Source organism: Cyprinus carpio, chromosome B9 (assembly GCF_018340385.1).
Source record: "Cyprinus carpio isolate SPL01 chromosome B9, ASM1834038v1, whole genome shotgun sequence".
Taxonomy (NCBI): Eukaryota; Metazoa; Chordata; class Actinopteri; order Cypriniformes; family Cyprinidae; genus Cyprinus; species Cyprinus carpio.
Genome location: NC_056605.1, coordinates 838,786 through 858,041, shown reverse-complemented (window position 1 = coordinate 858,041; position 19,256 = coordinate 838,786). Strand labels below are relative to the sequence as shown.

General features: G+C 39.2%; 1 protein-coding gene across 6 annotated transcripts in view; it reads right to left on the bottom strand.

The window, feature by feature from the left end:
- Positions 1-10,511: 10,511 nt before the first annotated feature.
- fam126b (family with sequence similarity 126 member B) overlaps positions 10,512-19,256 on the bottom strand; it is a 79,710-nt gene continuing 70,965 nt past the window's right edge. For all 6 annotated transcript variants that reach the window (XM_042730552.1, XM_042730547.1, XM_042730549.1 and 3 more), the window contains exon 11: positions 10,512-13,825. In XM_042730552.1, coding sequence (XP_042586486.1) covers positions 13,518-13,825 — 308 coding nt within the window. In that variant the 3' untranslated portion in view covers positions 10,512-13,517. The remainder of the gene's footprint in view (positions 13,826-19,256) is intronic.

Genomic DNA, 19,256 nt, shown 5'->3' with positions numbered 1-19,256 from the left:
ACATTTTTTTTTACATAGATCGCCACTCCTCCACCTTTAGCACGATGATCAGTACGAAATGAATTATACCCCTCCATATAAATATAACTATCAGGAGTGGATCTATCCAGCCAAGTCTCAGATAACACCATAATATCAACATTTGTCGATTTGGCCCAAATTCTGACCATATCAATTTTTGGTAATAGACTTCGTACATTTATGTGCACAAAACCAATACGTGACCTCTTAAAAAAATCGGCAGGAGTTTGCAGTGATATCATATCTGTCACAGGACCTGGGTTAGGTTGCACATTTCCTGACATCAGCAACATAAGTGTAATGATTCATTTCAAAGTACAGTGCTTTCTGCAATTTTGAGCAATTATTAGAGCCCCACTCATTGTAATTTTGGGCCAAGAGTTTTTTGATGGAATAAAACAGTCATTTAAAAGGAGCAGGCTTAAAAGATGTTTCAAGTCTCCGTGTTGTGAAAACAGGCTCATGTCATACATCCAGCTCACCTGACTACCGACTAGATCCTGTGCATAGCCAGTAATCTTTGATCGTGATAACATATAAAATGCATTTAAAGAATCGTTATAGTTATTCACTGGGACCCCCCGGTGCACTTCATACTCTAAGATTTTAGGCAGACAGAGCAAAGACAGAAAGGCAAGAATCATGATCGCCATGATGGAATTTGCACACCACAGAGTAGAGTAGCCGGAGTATAGTTTGAAGAAACAGAGTAGAGTAGCCGGAGTATAGTTTGAAGAAACAGAGCAGGGTAGCCGGAGTGTAGCTAGTAGAGATCCAAGGTTATAGCTGATAGCTAGTGAAGACCCAAGCTGCAGCTGGTAGCTGATGGAATGGAGGCCATAAAACCAGGTTTTAGCTGGTAGAGACCCAGGCTGTAGCTAGAGCAGGAGGCTGGGCTGTAATTAATGTAGACCCAGGCTGTTACTGGTGCAGGCAGAGTGATACAGGTTTACACCGAAAATAGATGAACACAGCCTATCTCAGCAGCAGATGGTTTGTAGTTAAAGGGCCAAACTGATTAGGCACAGCACATGGAATAGTTCTCCTGTTAAAAATTGTTCATAAGTTGTGGGGTAAAACACAGCTTTTCAATTGGGTTGCATCAAACGTTGTTTAAGGCAAAAAAAATTGTTAAAGAGGATGTTAAAATCCATTAAAAACAAATTAAAACTAGTTCAAACAAACAAACACTAAACAGGACAAAGGATAAGCTGCCATCTTGGAAAGGGGAGGGACCTTTTCATGAACTGAGAAATCGATTAAAACTTATTAAATCATTAAAACACAGCAGCTAGAGTTCTTACTAGAACCAGGAAGTATGATCATATTAGCCCGGTTCTGTCCACACTGCACTGGCTCCTTAAATAATGTATAGATTTTAAAATCTTGGTAATTACGCTGTGTTCTCAAAACTCTGGCAATTTAATAATACCTAGAATATCAAAATCAACTGGGGTGGAAGATCCTTTTCCTGTTTAGCTCCCAAACTCTGGAACAATCTACCTAACACTGACAGAGTGTGTCTGCCTCCCGAACAGACCCATCTCTTTAACCTGGCTTACACATTTTGATGAAATTAGCTCATTTTGTGGTCCTGTTGAAGAAACAGCTGTCCTTTTATTGTGATTGTAGTATAACCAATACATTTTGTGTTGATTTAAGTTTTTATATTTTTAACTCTACTGAAATGACCCACAGTTTAGTCCTTGAAGATTAAACACCTCATAGTGTCAGTAACTCCACAACCCTACCTAGTACGGTTTTCCTCAGCGTTTGCAATTTTTGTAATATCTGCACAAAGGAGACATCGATCAGCTGCTTGAAGATCTCGTCTTTGGAGAAGACTGTTGATTTTACACTTGAAAAATGTAAGTATAACTACTTAGAGATTAAGATTACCTCAGAAAGCATTTCTAGCCCACCCCAACACTTATCTACAACAATAATGATAAATGGTGACTAACAATTATATATTTTTTTTTAAAATAAACAAATTGTAATTAGTTTTTTTTTTCATATGCCATAGCTATGCATGACTTCACACTAGACAAATGCTGCCAAGATGAATATATCTCAATATTCAGTCAAGTAATGAATGAATGCATGTGTTAATAAAACAATTAGGCTCTATTTTATTTACAGACAACAACAGGAGACATGAATAAATGAGTAAAAGAATAAATAAAAGTAACCATCACAATAAATAAATAGTCAACAACACATGAAACAAAACTTTATTCAAACATTGTTCTGTTTTTGAAAGTTTACAGGCGGTGAACCCACATCCGTCCATCACTGCTGAGTCAGACTGAATCTGATCATGGATGGGACAGAGACATCGAGGCTGTCCTTGCCTGAGTGCACAGAGAGGATGAGGAAGACCATGATGAAGACCCTGAACCACACGACCCTGAACAAGAGCAGAAGAACACATGCGGGACAATCTGACTGCTGCGGTGTCTGCTCCAAACATCTGTGTGCTGCTCTCCATGAGCACCACTACCTGTGAAACATTCACACAGAGTAAAACACTTTATATCTCATGCTGTCAGCATTCTATTTATTGCTAAATTTAATTTCATATTTTTACAATTGCATGCTATTTTGATAAATCTTCATTACTTCTGTGGTGTAGTGAACTGGACTGGTCAGCAGAAGGTTTCTGGATCGATCTCTTCAGTGTGTGTTCTGTTAGGCTATTTTCTTTAGTTGGGTTGGGTGGGGTGGGGGGTACTTGTGTTAATGGAAATGTAGGTCTGTTCAGATAAAAGTGTCTGACAAATTAATACATGTAAATGTGATTTTTTTGTGTTTTGGGCACAAACGCTCAATAAAGCTGCTTATTTCTTAAAGTTTTCTTCTTCAAGGTACTACTATAATATTAATGCATGCATGTATTTCATACAGTTTCTATTTGGTGCTTTAAAGGGTTAGTTCATCTAAACATATAAACTCAGTCATTATTTACTTGCCTCCATTCTGTTCAATCCTTATGTTGATTTTGGTCAAGTTTCTTCTGCTGGTTTGTGTTCATACAGTATCAGTCAATGGAGCCTGACTTTCAGATTCTTCATGACATTATTTAATGATTAGCGAAGACGGCTTCGCTACCGTTCGGACGTTCTTGCTTACTGCTCTGCGCTTTGCTTCTTATTTCTGTACTTTTCTCAGATTTTTCTAAGATTTTTACTTCAGCAGATCAGCACAGAGCTCAAACAACAGATTTTTGGCACAAACACTAAAACTAAAATCTCTTTGGGACTGGAATAATACTATAAAAAGAAGACTTTGCACCCCACTGCCAACAGCTTACATTCCGGAGATGGGAAAACAACTGCCTACATTCAAAGAGAAGAGAGAGAAAAAGCCTCCTGTTGAAAATACTTGTTGCATGAACTGCTGCAAACTTCTACAAAGGATTGTGGTTCTTGAAACAAAGTTACTTGCTGGACTTCCAAAACAGGCGGAACACCCAGCAGACTAGAACAAGCAGAACAAGACGAAACTGATCGTCACACTGATCGATGGCACAAACAGGGAGCGAGACCCAAAGGCACACGAGACATCAGATTGTCACGAGTTTCTCGTATTGCTGCTGTAGCATCCTCTACCCCAGATTCGACTATGACAAGGCTTGTGAATACTGGTATTCTGCCACCCCCTTATACATCTTGAGAACAGATTTGAAGCATTAATGAATGTGGGTGAGGAATCCCCAAATGTGATTAAACATGGATCGGATCAGCCAGCAGCTAACACTGCTACTAACAGGCGCTCAAGGTCGAGCAGACAGAGGCATTCAGCTCAGAGTGCAGCCGAGCCCAGGACTCTGATAGTGGGTGACTCTATTATCAGAAACATCAGTAGCAGGACTACAACAACATGCTGCCTTCCTCAAGCAACGGTTTCTGATGTGAACAAGGAACTTCAGAAAACTCTGATGAAGCACAAGACTGCAAATCGAATCATCATCCATGTGGGGAAGAATGATATTCGGAAAGAGCAGTCAGAACTCCTAAAGAAGGACTTCAGTGAACTCTTTGAACACACTTCGAAGACTCAAAGTTCAGTTGTTCATCAGTGGACCACTTCCAGCAAGGGGAACAAATATGTTTTCACGTTTGCTTGGGCTGAACACATGGCTACAAAGATCCTGCAATATAAAAGGAGTGAATTTCATCAACAACTTCAATCTTTTCTGGGGCCACAGACAACTGTTTAAACCGGACGGCCTCCACCCAAACAAACTTGGTGCTAGAGTGCTTAAGGACAATATCTGCTTTTCCCTCCCTCATCCTTCAGCAGAGTGTGTCAATCCATTCACACACACATCTGGTCAGAGTCATCATGTGGTTGACATATCCCACAAGGACACTGATAACACCATGCAGCCACAACAATGCTGATGGACACCATCCCGGCTGAGCCCTGCCCAAAGAGCTCCTCACCTGCTCCTGTGAGAGCTCTCCGACCGCTGCCACAACGCCAGGGCCCAAACCCTCCATCTGCTGGAGGTGAACCAAAAACAACTGATAGCAGCTCTCAGTGATATGTGTTGGGTTCCTGCTATAACAGCAGCAACATTCACAGATGTTTACAGAACAAGCGGGAACCCAGTGTGCCTGTAGCTTACTCTAATTCAGTTTTATCATGTGATAGAAAGTCTAAGGTCTTTTCAAGCTCAAGGGCAAACTCATCTAATCTGCGGCATATTATGCATTACACTAAGATTGATGTAAAGACACAAAGCACTGCCATCAAGTTAGCATTTTTAAACATTCGCTCACTAAAAAATTAATAATTTCTGATCAATGACTTTATAACCACAAACAATCTGGATTTTATGTTTCTAAATGAAACATGGCTAGAAGACAGCTGCAGTGCAACAGTCCTCAGTGATACAACTCCTCCTAACTTCACTTTCATGAGTGTCTGCAGGACTATTAGGAGAGGTGGAGGTGTAGCTGCTCTATTTAAAGATGTCTGTCAATGCAAGCAAGTGTCATTTGGTCAGTACTTGTCTTTTGAATATCTAGGGATTGTGCTGAAAGGTGCTCCACGCATTCTGTTTATCATTATTTACAGGCCTCCTAAATACTCTCCAGCCTTTGTTGAAGAGGTCACAGAAATGTTATCAATGATTTCCTCAGAGTTTGACTGTTTTGCTATTGTAGGGATTTTAATATTCACACAGATAATGCAGAAAACAAAACTACAAAAGAAATGATAACGGTTCTAAACACTTTTGACCTGATTCAGCATGTGCATGGACCCACACACAAAGGTGGACACACTCTAGATTTAATCATCAGTAGGGGTCTAAACATTTCATCCATTGTTATTAAGGACGTAGCACTATCTGATCACTTCTGTATTTTCTTTGATTTATTGATCTCTGCTACCACTGAATCTAGATCTGTCTCTGTCAGAAGGAGATGCATTAACGAGAACACTAGTGTGCTGTTTATGGAGGCTATATCTCTAACACCAAGCATTTCTGCAGACTCTGTTGGTCTTCTCCTTGATTCCTTTAACTCAAAAGTTAAGAATGTTATTGATGATATTGCTCCAATAATAGTCAGTACGAAAACAAACACAGAGAAATCAGTTTGGAGAAGATCAACAGCAGTTCAGACTATGAAAAGACAATGCAGAAAAGCTGAGCGGATGTGGTGGAAGACGAAACTTGAAATTCACTATAGCATTTATAAAGACAGCCTTCATGCTTTTTAATGTGAAACTAGCCACAGCTAGACAGAATTTCTTCTCAAATCTTATAAACAGTAACTTAAACAACACTCGTACTCTTTTTGCTACTGTTGAGAGACGGACAAACCCCCCCAAGTCAGATTCCCAGTGAAATGCTCTCAGTTAGCAAATGCAATGAGTTTGCTTCATCTTTTCTGAGAAGATCATTAATATCAGGAAGGCGATTAGCACATCCTCAAGCAATGCAGAGGTCAACAGATTCGGCCGCAATATCAAAAAGATACTATATCTATTTTTGAAGCAATTGATAGCAAAATTTAGGAAGAAATAGCGCAGCATCTAAAATCGTCAACCTGCTATCTTGACACACTTCCCACATCTTTTTTCAAAAGTGTGCTTAACTGTTTAGAAGCAGATCTCTTAGAAGTGGTGAAGGCCTCACTTCTTTCTGGGACATTTCCAAACTCCCTGAAAACTGCAGTTGTAAAGCCCCTCCTGAAAAAGAGCAATCTTGATAACACCATTTTGAGCAATTATAGACCAATATCTAATCTTCTTTTTATAGGCAAAATTATAGAAAAGGTAGTTTTTAATCAGCTGAACAAATACTTAAACTCAAATGGATACCTGGACAATTTTCAATCAGCTTTCCGAACGCATCACAGCACAGAGACAGAGCTCATTAAGATAATAAATGATATTCGCTTAAATTCTGACTCTGGCAAAATATCAGTGCTGGTATTGCTAGATCTCAGTGCTGTGTTTGACACTGTCGATCATAACATACTACTAGAGAGACTGGAAAATTGGGTCGGGCTTTCTGGGATGGTACTCAAATGGTTCAGGTCATACTTAGAAGGGAGAGGTTATTATGTGAGTCTAGGAGAGCATAAGTCTGAGTGAACGTCCATGACATGCGGAGTCCCACAAGGCTCAATTCTGGCACCGCTCTTGTTTAGCCTGTATATGCTCCCACTAAGTCAAATAATGAGAAAGAACCAAAGTGCCTATCACAGCTATGCTGATGATACACAGATTTACCTAGCCTTATCTCCAAATGACTACAGCCCAGACAGCAAGCAGTTTCGGCACAGATCCGGCCTACATCTGGCCCGTATGAAATCCATGCTGGCCAGATGTGGGCCGGATCTGGGCCCAAACTGCTTGCTTGTCTGGGAGCCCCATTGACTCCCTCTGCCAATGTATTGATGAAATGAATAGTTGGATGTGCCAGAACTTTCTTCAGTTAAACAAGGAGAAAACTGAAGTTATTGCATTTGGAAACAAAGATGAAGTTCTCAAGGTGAATGCATACCTTGACTCTAGGGGACAAACAACTAAAAATCAAGTCAGGAATCTTGGTGTGATTCTGGAGACAGACCTTAGTTTCAGTAGTCATGTCAAAGCAGTGACGAAATCAGCATACTATCATCTAAAAAACATCGCAAGAATTAGATGTTTTGTTTCCAGTCAAGACTTGGAGAAACTTGTTCATGCCTTTATCACCAGCAGGGTGGACTACTGTAATGGTCTTCTCACCGGCCTTCACAAGAAGACCATTAGACAGTTGCAGCTCATCCAGAACGCTGCTGCCAGGATTCTGACTAGAACCAGAAAATCTGAGCATATCACACCAGTCCTCAGGCCCTTACACTGGCTTCCAGTTATATTTAGGACTGATTTTAAAGTACTTTTACTCATTTATAAAGAACTCAATGACCTAGGACTGAAATAGATTGTAGATATGTTCACTGAATATAAACCTAACAGAGGACTCAGATCATGAGGATCGAGTCAGTTAGAAATACCAAGGGTTCACACAAAACAAGGGGAGTCCGCCTTTAGTTATTATGCAGCCCGCAGTTGAAATCAGCTTCCAGAAGAGATCAGATGTGCTAATACATTAGTCGCATTTAAATCTAGACTCAACACTCATCTGTTTAGCTGTGCATTTATTGAATGAGCACTGTGCGATGTCCGAACTGATTGCACTGTATTTTATGTACTCACTGTATTTTATGTAAAATCATTTTCTATTTTTAACTGTTTTAAATTAATTTTAAATCAATGTTTCAATAATTTTCAAAGTTTTAAATTCCTTGTTTTACTTTGTTATTATTACTATTTATTTTTTCATGATTATTTTACTTTCTTTTATGTTGTTTTATTTTTTTTAGCTTGTGTATGAAATGTGCTATATAAATAAACTTGCCTTGCCTTGCCTTTTGAAGCTTTTGAAACTCGGGTTTTATTGACTGATGTTGTATGAACAGAAACCAGCAGAACAAACTTGACCAAATTCACATCCTCAATGTCTTTTGGTCTTTCTCTAGATGTTCTCACTGGCTCTGGGCTCACTGAAGATGAAGAGACCACAGAAACATCCGGTCCTGATGAGAAAACAAGAGCAGATGCAGTCATGGAGCGTTTCTGAAGAGACCAGTTTCATTCATGATGATTGTCAATTTACTTTATGTTTCTGTTTTATTTTCCATCTTGACTGTTTCCAGGATGCTGCTGTGGACTTCTCCATCCTCACTGGATGCACAAACACAAAACAAAAGCAGTCATTTTAACAGAACAGTGTCATTTGATTTCTGTATTAGAAGTAACAAAATGATCTTTATATTTTTATCTTCATATACTCTATATTTTTACTATATATTTTTCACAAATGTTGCCGTCACCTGCTCCACCACAAAAGATCTGCATCAATGTACAGCAATCAAGAATCAGAAAAGTGCTGTAATAACTCTGTTTGAAATTACAATAATTAATATTAAACTACAACTTAAGATTTAGAAGATGTTTTTTGATGTCTGTAGTGTACTCACTGAGAGGCTTTGATGGCAGCATTCCTTGATCAGTCTCTCTGCAGCAGATAAACACACGTGTGTCTCGTCTGTCCCTGTAACATCCAGACAAGAGTCAGTCTCCTCTGTGATTTATCTGTGATATACTGCATTTACATGTTGTGTTCACTCACTTTATATCTAACACGAATGTTCCTTAATTTATCAGTAGTACTAATGAACAAATGAAATAGATAGCTTATGTTTAGTTTCTCTATGCAGATTTGTTTATTAACATTACTTACATTCATCTAAAGCAGTGCTGACAGTGAATTCTTCATAATAGCACACACACATCTCTCACTCAGATGTCTGTTCATGTTGTGATGTGCTCATCTGCAATTCTCTTAGAACATTTTCCTGTCTTATATTAAATAGACATTTAATCATCTTTAAGATGTATATGGTTTGTGTAAATCCACTTTGTAGATGTACATGTGCTTACTGGAGCTCCGCTGTTCGCTATACATAATAAAACATGTTTTTACAAAAAAAAAAAAAATTACAAATATACTGTAAAATTACTGGCTGGGGTCTTTACACCTTAACAAATCAACAGTTTACTCTACAATAGCTCAACAAATATGTTTTTTTAAAACGGGAATCGTGATTTGGTTTATAATCTTCACCTTTGTAAACCCTCGTCGCTGCTCTCCTTCACGTTCGATGATGATGTATCCTCTCGCGTGGCATCCTGGGATTGAAAAGTGTCCATCGATGAACACTCCAGAATCTGGGCTGAAGCAGAAGGACATCTGGGGATTTCTCGCCTACTGTTTCATGAATACAGAGGTTTTTGAACGTACTTCTTTCTTCACATACTCTTTTTTTTCCCCTATATATTAGGTAAGTAGGCATACTAGAACACAAATTAAGTATACGTACATCCGAATCTCGCGAGAATTAGTGCAATTCTTGCCTACTCTTTTATGAACATGGAGGATTCAAACATACTCATTCGCTCGCCTACTGCTTTTTGCATACTATATAGTAGGGAAGTATGCCATTTTGGATGCAGCCCTAGTCTGTATCCAGATCAGAGGGTCGCTAAAGTAATGCTTTTTGATTATTTTTTAGTAGGGGTTGGTGGCTCAGCACCTAGAAAGGACCTCTACAGCCCTGAAAGACAGCGGAGACCAGGACTAGAGCCCCAGAGACAGATCCCCTGTAAAGACCTTGTCTCAGACGACCACCTGGAAATGGCCACAGAAACAGATGATTCTTATGCACAATCTGACTTTGCAGCAGCCTGGAATTGAACTGCTGGTTTTGTCTGGTCAGAGGAGAACTGGCCCCCCGACTGAGCCTGGTTTCTCCCAAGGTTTTTTCTCCATTTTGTCACCGATGGAGTTTTTGTTCCTTGCCGCTGTCGCTTCTGGCTTGCTTAGTTGGGGACACTTCATTTACAGTGATATCGTCAACTTGATGGCACAGATACTATTTAAACTGAACTGAGCTTGATGATCACATCACTGAATTCAATGATGAACTGCCTTTAACTGAAAATTGAGTGTTTACTATTGTCATTTTGGATTATTGACACTATTTTGGTTCCTGTTTAAAACTGTAAAGCTGCTTTGACACAATCTGTATTGTTAAAAGCACTATATAAATAAAGGTGACTTGACTCACGTGAACGAGCACCGATTTGCCTCCAATTTCAGGCACTTGTCAGCAATTTTGCAAAACCTGTAGGCGAGTGAAAATCGGGGCTAAAATCGTGCAGTGTGCACTTAGCATAAGTGAATAAATGCACATGTAGGAAATCAGGGTGTAGTAGTAACTTAATAATGGTTTCGTTTGTGCTTCAGATCAGTTCTCTAGGATTGTAGTGCAATTGTATGCAATACTGTCAAAATACAAGTACATATAGTGAGTATGATTTCCAGGCACTGGACAATAGAATTTAAACGCAATCTCGCTCACTGGTACATGACTAACCACTTTTATTCACAGTATAATCTCACATTTTCTTTTTCTAGCAGAGGCAGTTCAGTGTTCAGTTCAGGAACTCTTCTGGAGCTTTGATCACAGCACACAACAACTTTACTCAGCGGAGACATATCAAAATGAGACAGAATGACATTAACAGACACATTACAGCTGTGTGCATTAAAAAAAAAGCAAAACAAAACAAAGCACAATCAGAGAAAAACATCCCTGACTAAAATGGCTGGAATGGACTTTGGGCTGTGAAACAGTGAAATACAGGACACAGATCCACTTTTGTGCTGAAATACTCAAGCACATAGACAGAACACACACCCACCCACCCACACACACACACAATAATGTCACATTATGACCAGAGATAGTCAGCAAACAAATACAGCAGATATAATTCACATGACAACACAACAGCACACGACAGCTTCTGTTGGTCTCCATAGGGTGGTTTGTTGTTTTGTATCTATATCTGTATGAGAGCCTTCGATCCAGGCTGGACAAAACACACTGACACACTGCTGATCTTTAATCATATTACAGGCTTTTGTGACCATCTATAAAATCACTAATGTCTGTTCCCATGTTAGCAAAGCTCAGCCTCAGCACAGCCTGACCTGCAGACCAGCTCTATGGACACTGTTGTGATAGTGTGAGGCTGACGGCCGATAAATGCTCATCCCATTCATGAACCTCTATGCCACGAGCAGCACTGAAACCTTTCAAGGATGGCTTTGGATTAAAGCGTCTGCAAAATACAAGACTACTCGCCACATCTACAGCATGTTGTCTTCTGACGGGATTGTATTTTATATTATTCACACACAAGCATATCACATAAATATATCAATTTATATGTTGACTGTCCCTTTCTCAGAGAGTCTGCCAAGATCAGAGTCATTAGGGCGTCTGATAATTTCCGTCAGAATAATCTTAAGAACATAACCATGAAAAACCTCAAAACACTGCCATAAAAACAAATATTTATATGAAATTTGATCCAAATCAGAGGGCCGCATTAGACACTGCAGTAACACATTCAAATCTTCTGGAGGACTAGGGATGATTTATTGCTGACTGTCATCAGAAAATTCACAATGTTCGATTCGCACATGTCGGTCCGGCTCAGATTTGGTCTGAGAGAGAGACGGTTAGATCACTGCCAGGCCAGCTGTCACTTCAACTTTTAAAAGATTAGTTCAGCCAACAATGGAAACCATCAAATCAAAACCATCATTATTTACTCTTGTGTCATTTCAGTCCTGTATGATTTCTTTCTCTCTTTCCTTTCCAGAGAGCCCCATTAAATCATTCTATACGACCGCAGCAGCCCCGTGTGAGAAACACAGCCATTAAAGCCTTTACTGACTGATCACGTTCTTTTTTGCCTGGTCATGCTTTCAACTCTTTCCCCACCATTGATGAAATTTTCCGCCATTCTGTGTTTTCACTGTTATACAGTTAGGGGGTGGTATAAAAGTTTCAACCATCAAATAAGCATATAATTCAAAACCACCTAAAGTGAACTCAGTACTGAATGTGATCTGGATGTAGTCATTGATTAAACGCCATTTTCTCAGATTCTTGATCTAAATGTTGCTTTTTTTTAAAACATAACTACATTTGAGTGTAGATTAAAAAAACAATGCATGAAGGTAGAATAAAACCTTTATGTTTGTTTGGTAGAAGCAAAGACTCTTTCTTTTGATCTATTGCATGTTCAGATATTCATGCAACTAAATATTCTGGGGCCATGAGAATTTTGTGAATTATCAAAAATGCTGGCAGTGGCTGGCATCTTGTCTGAAAAGAGTTAAATGAATCATGCTGGGCTGTGTGAAATGGGAAAAGAGCATTTGATGTGACTTGAGCTATATTAGAGAGAGTTTGAGTGAATAACTGGCACCCATTTCTTGTGGTGTCCCGCAAGGCTCTATTTTAGCACCTTTTTTCCTTTCTCTGTATATGCTACCATTAGGATTGATTTTGGATAAACATGGTGTGTCATTTCATTCTTATGCTGATGACACTCAGTTGTATTTGTCTTTTAACCCAAATTCTTTTAGTGCCTTGGGGCGTCTGTTGGCCTGTGTAGATGAGGTGAAGTCTTGGATGTATGCTAACTTTTTGAGTCGATTAGATTACTGCAGGTCACTTTATTACGGTACTCAAACAAAACTTTTGAACAGCAGATTACAAATGGTTCAAAATTCAGCCGCAAGACTACTGAGAGGTACACGGAAGTATGACCACATTACCCCTGTTTTGAGATCATGGCATTGATTAACAGTAACTTATAGAATTAATTTTAAGATTTTCATTTTTAATTTTTAGCCCCTCCATACATTGCTGATCTTATTCATGTTCAAGAGTCAAAGAGATCATTACGATCTAAAGGACAAAATCTCCTACATGTTCCTCGATCAAAATTAAAATTCAGAGTTGACCGCACATTTTCGGTAGCTGCACCAAGGCTTTGGAACAGTTTGCCAGTGTTTTTGCGATAATTATCTTCTCTGAATGAATTTAAGAAGCAGTTAAAAACATTTTTTTTTCATTAGCCTTTGATCAGGAATGAGTGCTGAGGTATTGTTGCTGTAGTTACCCTTTTGGGTCTGTTCTGTATGTTGTGTATTGATTTTTTTTTATTATTATTTATTTATTTATTAATGGAACTTACTGTACAGCACTTTGGTCAACTTAGTTGTTTTATTAGGTGCTTTATAAATAAAGTTGGAGTTGGAGATAACTGCTTACATTTCACTTTGTTCTTATACAAACTGAGTGTAGAAATGGAAGTAAAAGTAATATTGACTGGTGTGAAGTTGGTACAGTGTTCACTGAGTGGCAGTATGAATCACCACCCACCATCCTGGCTTGGACCGCTTTTACGTTTCATGAGAATAATACAGGGTTGAAATGACATGAGTAAGTAACGACAGTTCCTGCTTTTGGGGTATAATTCTTCTGTCAAGAACGAGGCAGCCGATTCTAGACCTGTGAGATAATTTGCATGTTGAAGCTGGGTGATCTGCTCTGTTTTCCAGGAGAAAGCAGCTCCGTCTCTTCCGGCAGATGCTGCTCCTGCAGGCTGAGGATGGAGTATCTTCGAGCCTCGGCACCGGAGCCCAGCCCTGCCCTGCAGTCCAGAGAGGTGCTGGAGGTCCTGCGAGCGGACGGGCGGCTCTTCCTCCCACGCACACCGCTGGGCTGGCTGCTGCTGGACGCGCCAGACGAGAAGCCCTCATCCGCATCGTTCAGGCCAGAGGAGTCCTCCTCCCTGCTCAGCTGGTCTGCATCTACCACAGAGAAACCATATAGACAGAGTGAATTCAAGAGAGATTAAATGAGATTGTATTGCTTTCTGAAAGCCCTTTGTCTCCATATGTTACAAGAGTGTCATGAAAACTATTCAACACTGCAGACAGGAAGTGAATAATGCTGCAGAGGAAGTAACAACACATTCTCACTCCCAGCTCGTCACATATTGATGCTTGGTCAGGACCCTTTTCCGACACACGGGGTATCCTTTTAGCATCACTTTTCGACGTGCAGGGTCCTCTGTTGTTTTCAGTTAATTATTGGTTTTAATTTAATGGTTTGCATGCATTTGTAAAAAAACAGAAATCATTTTATATAAATTTATATTTTCATTGGAACACCTAACCCCATCCCTAAACCTACCCACTTCTGAACAATATAAAACATGTAAAAGGCAAATATAAGTGCAGTTACAGGTTTTTATTGCAAAAACTGAACATAAACAAGCAGTATAAAACCATTGCAATCAAGTCCTGTTGCATTTAAAGTCTTTGGAATTAAGGTTTAGGTTCAGGTTAGGCTTAGGTTTAGGGGCAGGGGTTGGGTTACATGCTCATAAATGTGTAAATATTTTAATGTAAATAAAACTGTTTGTGTTTGTGTAAATGTGACTATTTACATTGGAAAATCACACCCCAACATATATGCAATAACGGCAATATTATTACCCAATATATTATTTAATCATGATGATAAAACTCCCTGTGCCTTTCATGTTGGCATACTGACGCCAAGGGTTTCTCATTTAAAGCAATGGAGGACCCTGCACGCCCAAAAATTATGCTAAAGGGGTACCCTGTGCGTCATAATGTTTTGGAATTAATAGCAGAGCAAGGCTCTCTACAGAATGATGTGATTCATGAGATCTAGTCTGGGATAAGAACAATCTAACAAATCAGTCTAAACAAACTATGATGCGCTTGAATATAAAATCAGATCTGTGCGTTTGTGTGTTTTAATTGGCCGTGCATTAAATAGCTTTGACCTCATCAACTCGTTACTGAAGAGCCATTAAATGACTGAGTAGAATGCACTTACACATTCAATAATACTGAGCAATCGGATTACACTTTCAGCAATCAATGAGAGAGTAGTTCTCTCATCCTTATCTACCCTGTTTAAATATATCCCAAAAAAAACTACGCAAATTCTGTCTGGTCCAAACAGGAATCATGGACTGAAACAAGTAACAAGATACTGAACAGATGATGGATTTAGTCAGCTAATCTGCATGTCCTCATTCATCATAATTACATTTTAATAAGTTATATACAGTGCTAAAACTGTAAATTCTACTCCTTGTTACAAGTATGGTAGAACCATCACTTCTACCACAAAAGACTGCTTTGTAAGTAATCTTCCTGATTTTTCTCAATTCCTCAGCATATCCAAAAACACAGAACAACTTGATGATATAACAGAATCCTATGGACTCTCTCTTTTCTAGCATTTTAAATACAGTTGCTCCTTTACACTTACAGGAAGATTAAGGAAAACAGTCTGACACCATGGTATAATAAGCACACTCGCACCCTAAAGAGAACAGCCCGGAAAATGGAGCACAGCTGAAAGAAAAAAAAACTAGAGGTATTTCATATTGCTTGGTGGGGAAGTAACCTATCCTACAGAAAAGCATTGAAAACTGCTAGATCTGATTTCTTTTTGTCTCTTTTAGAAGAAAACAAACATAACCCCAGGTATTTATTCAATACAGTGGATAAATTAACTAAAAATAAAGCATCAATAAGTCACAACAGTAATGACTTTATGAACTACTTTACTTCTAAGATCGATACTATTAGAGATAAAATTGTAGCCATGCAACCGTCAGCTACATTATAAGTTATGATAGTAATGACTTTATGAACTACTTTACTTCTAAGATCGATACTTACTATAGGAGAGGAAGAATTGTATAAACTTGTTAAACCATCGAAACCAACAACATGTATGTTAGACCCTATTCCATCTAAGCTCCTAAAAGAGGTGCTTCCAGAAGTCATAGATCCTCTTCTGACTATTATTAATTCCTCATTGTCATTAGAATTTGTCCCCAAAACCTTAAAACTGGCTGTTATTAAGCATCTCATCAAAAAACCACAACTTGACCCCAAAGAAATATTTAATTACAGACCGGTCTCGAATCTCCCTTTTCTGTCCAAGATACAAGAAAAGTAGTATCCTCAAAATTATATTCGTTCTTAGAGAACAATGGTATCTGTGAGGATTTCCAGTCAGGATTTAGACCGTATTATAGTACTGAGACTGCTCTCCTTAGAGTTACAAATGACCTGCTCTTATCATCTGATTGTGGTTGTAACTCTCTATTAGTGCTATTGGATCTTAGCGCTGCGTTTGACACTATTGACCACAACATTCTTTTGCATAAACTAGAAAACTTTGTTGGCATTAATAGAAGTGCATTAGCATGGTTTAAATCGTACTTATAACACCGCCATCAATTTGTAGCAGTGAATGAAGAGATATTATATCGATCCCAAGTGCAGTATGGAGTACCTCAAGGCTCAGTACTAAGGCCGTTACTCTTCACGCTTTACATGTTACCCTTGGGAGATATCATCAGGAAACACGGTGTTAGCTTTCACTGTTATGCTGATGATACTCAGCTCTATATTTCTTTGTGGCCCGGCGAAACATTACAATTTGAAAAACTAATGGAATGCATAGTCGATATAAAAAACTGGATGAGGAGTAATTTCTTACTGCTAAATTCTGAAAAAAACAGAGGTGTTAATTATAGGACCTAAAAGCTCTGCATGTAATAACCTAGAACACTGTCTGAGACTTGATGGCTGCTCTGTCAATTCTTCATCATCAGTTAGGAACCTAGGTGTGCCATTTGATAGCAATCTTTCCTAAGAAACCCACGTTTCTAGCATTTGTAAAACTTTTGTTACATTATAGTCCTCCACGTCCGCTGTGTTCTCAAAACTCTGGCAATTTGATAATACATAGAATATCAAAGTCAACTGCGGGCCGCAGATCCTTTTCCTATTTAGCGCCTAAATTCTTGAATAACCTACCTAACATTGTTCGGGAGGCAGACACACTCTTGCATCTAGATTAAAGACCCATCTCTTTAACCTGGCTTACACATAACACACTAATAAGCTTCAAATATCCAAATCCGTTAAAGGATTTTTAGGCTGCATTAATTAGGTAAACCGGAACCGGGAACACTTCCCATAACACTCAATGTACTTGCTACATCGTTAGAAGAATGGCATCTACACTAATATTAGTCTGTTTCTCTCTTATTCCGAGGTCACCGTAGCCACCAGATCCAGTCTGTATCCAGATCAGATGGTCATTGCAGTCACCCGGATCCAATACGTATCCAGCCCAGATGGTGGATCAGCACCTAGAAAGGACCTCTACAGCCCTGAAAGACAGCGGAGACCAGGATTAGAGCCCCAGATACAGATCCCCTGTAAAGACCTTGTCTCAGATGACCACCGGGACAGACCACATGAAACAGATGATTCTTCTGCACAATCTGACTTTGCTGCAGCCTGGAATTGAACTGCTGGTTTCGTCTGGTCAGAGGAGAACTGGCTCCCCAACTGAGCCTGGTTTCTCCCAAGGTTTTTTTCTCTATTCTGTCACTGATGGAGTTTTGGTTCCTTGTCGCTGTCGCCTCTGGCTTGCTTAGTTGGGGACACTTCATTTACAGCGATATCGTTGACTTGATTGCAAATTATTGCACAGATACCATTTAAACTGAACTGAGCTGCATGATGACATCACTGAATTCAATGATGAACTGCCTTCAACTGTCATTTTGTATTATTGACACTTTTCCTAATTAATGTTGTTCAGTTGCTTTGACGCAATCTTTTTTGTTTAAAGCGCTATATAAATAAAGATGACTTGACTTGACATGAGTCCCAGATACAGATCCCCTGTAAAGACCTTGTCTCAGACGACCACCGGGACAAGACCACAGAAACAGATGATTCTTCTGCACAATCTGACTTTGCTGCAGCCTGGAACTGAACTGCTGGTTTCATCTGGGCAGAAGAGAACTGGCCCCCCGACTGAGCCTGGTTTCTCCCAAGGTTTTTTCTCCATTCTGTCACAGATGGAGTTTTGGTTCCTTGCCGCTGTCGCCTCTGGCTTGCTTAGTTGGGGACATTTCATTTACAGCAATATCGTTGTCTTGATTGCAAATGATTGCAAAGACACTATTTAAACTGAACTGAGCTGAATGATGACATCACTGAATTCATTGATGAACTGCCTTTAATTGTCATTTTGCATTATTTACACACTGTTTTCCTAATTAATGTTGTTCAGTTGCTTTGACACAATCTTTTTTGTTTAAAGCACTATATAAATAAAGATGACTTGACTTGACAGTGCATGCATAATTATTAGATTAGTTGATATTGTGACCATTTTGTTTTTCTCCACATCACCGTAGCTACATCTTGAAGAACATCCACTGAGCGCAAGCAGCGTACGCTCTTCTGTATCAGCCGCGCTGCAACGAAGCACTGTTTTCGTTTAAATCAAAGTGTAAATACACGTAGAAAACAGCTGCCTGTGTTAAGCGGATATTCCGAAAACGGTGATACTGTGATGTCGAGAGCCACAGAGCAGACAAATTGATGAATAAAGTCGTTATTTTTGTTTCATTTGTATACAAAAAGTATTCTTGTCACTTCATTACGTTACGGTTGAACCACTGATGGCAGATGGACTATTCTGACAATGTCTTTCATACTTTTCTGGACCTGGGCAGTGTAATTTACTTGGCAGTCTATGGGGCAGTCACAAGCCTCCTAGTTTTCATCCAAAATATCTTAAACTGTGTTCCGAAGACGAACAAAACTTTTATGGGTTTTGAATGACATGGGGGTAAGTGAATAATGACAACATTTTCATTTTGGGGTAGAGTATCCCTTTAATTAGGGCTGCCCCCTAATAGTCAAATAATCATTAGTCGACCAGAAGAGGGTTGGTCGACCAAAATTGTATTAGTTGTAGAAAAAAAAAACCCAGAGGCGAAGTCACACAGTTCTTGACGGACAGATTTTTAACAGGACATCCAAACGCTTGCCTATCATTCATCGACCTCAAATATGGCTTACCATCTGAAATATGTAAGTATTAGCAACTTTACATGGCTGCTCAATCTAATGTGAACCTAGATAAATGTGTGCTATTGTGTCTGTGTGGAGTGTGTAAGCTACAGATGGAGGCGCCGGTGCGCTCACTTGCTCTTAATATACTAATTTTTGGTCATACAGAAAAGAGTAATACATCTTTCAAATCTGTAAAGACTTGTGTGCACTCACAATAACAAAAAAACATGCTTTTGTAAAGTTATGAAAGCAAACAGCATGCGCTTTCGCACTGTATAAATTCACTCCCATTATTTAGGCC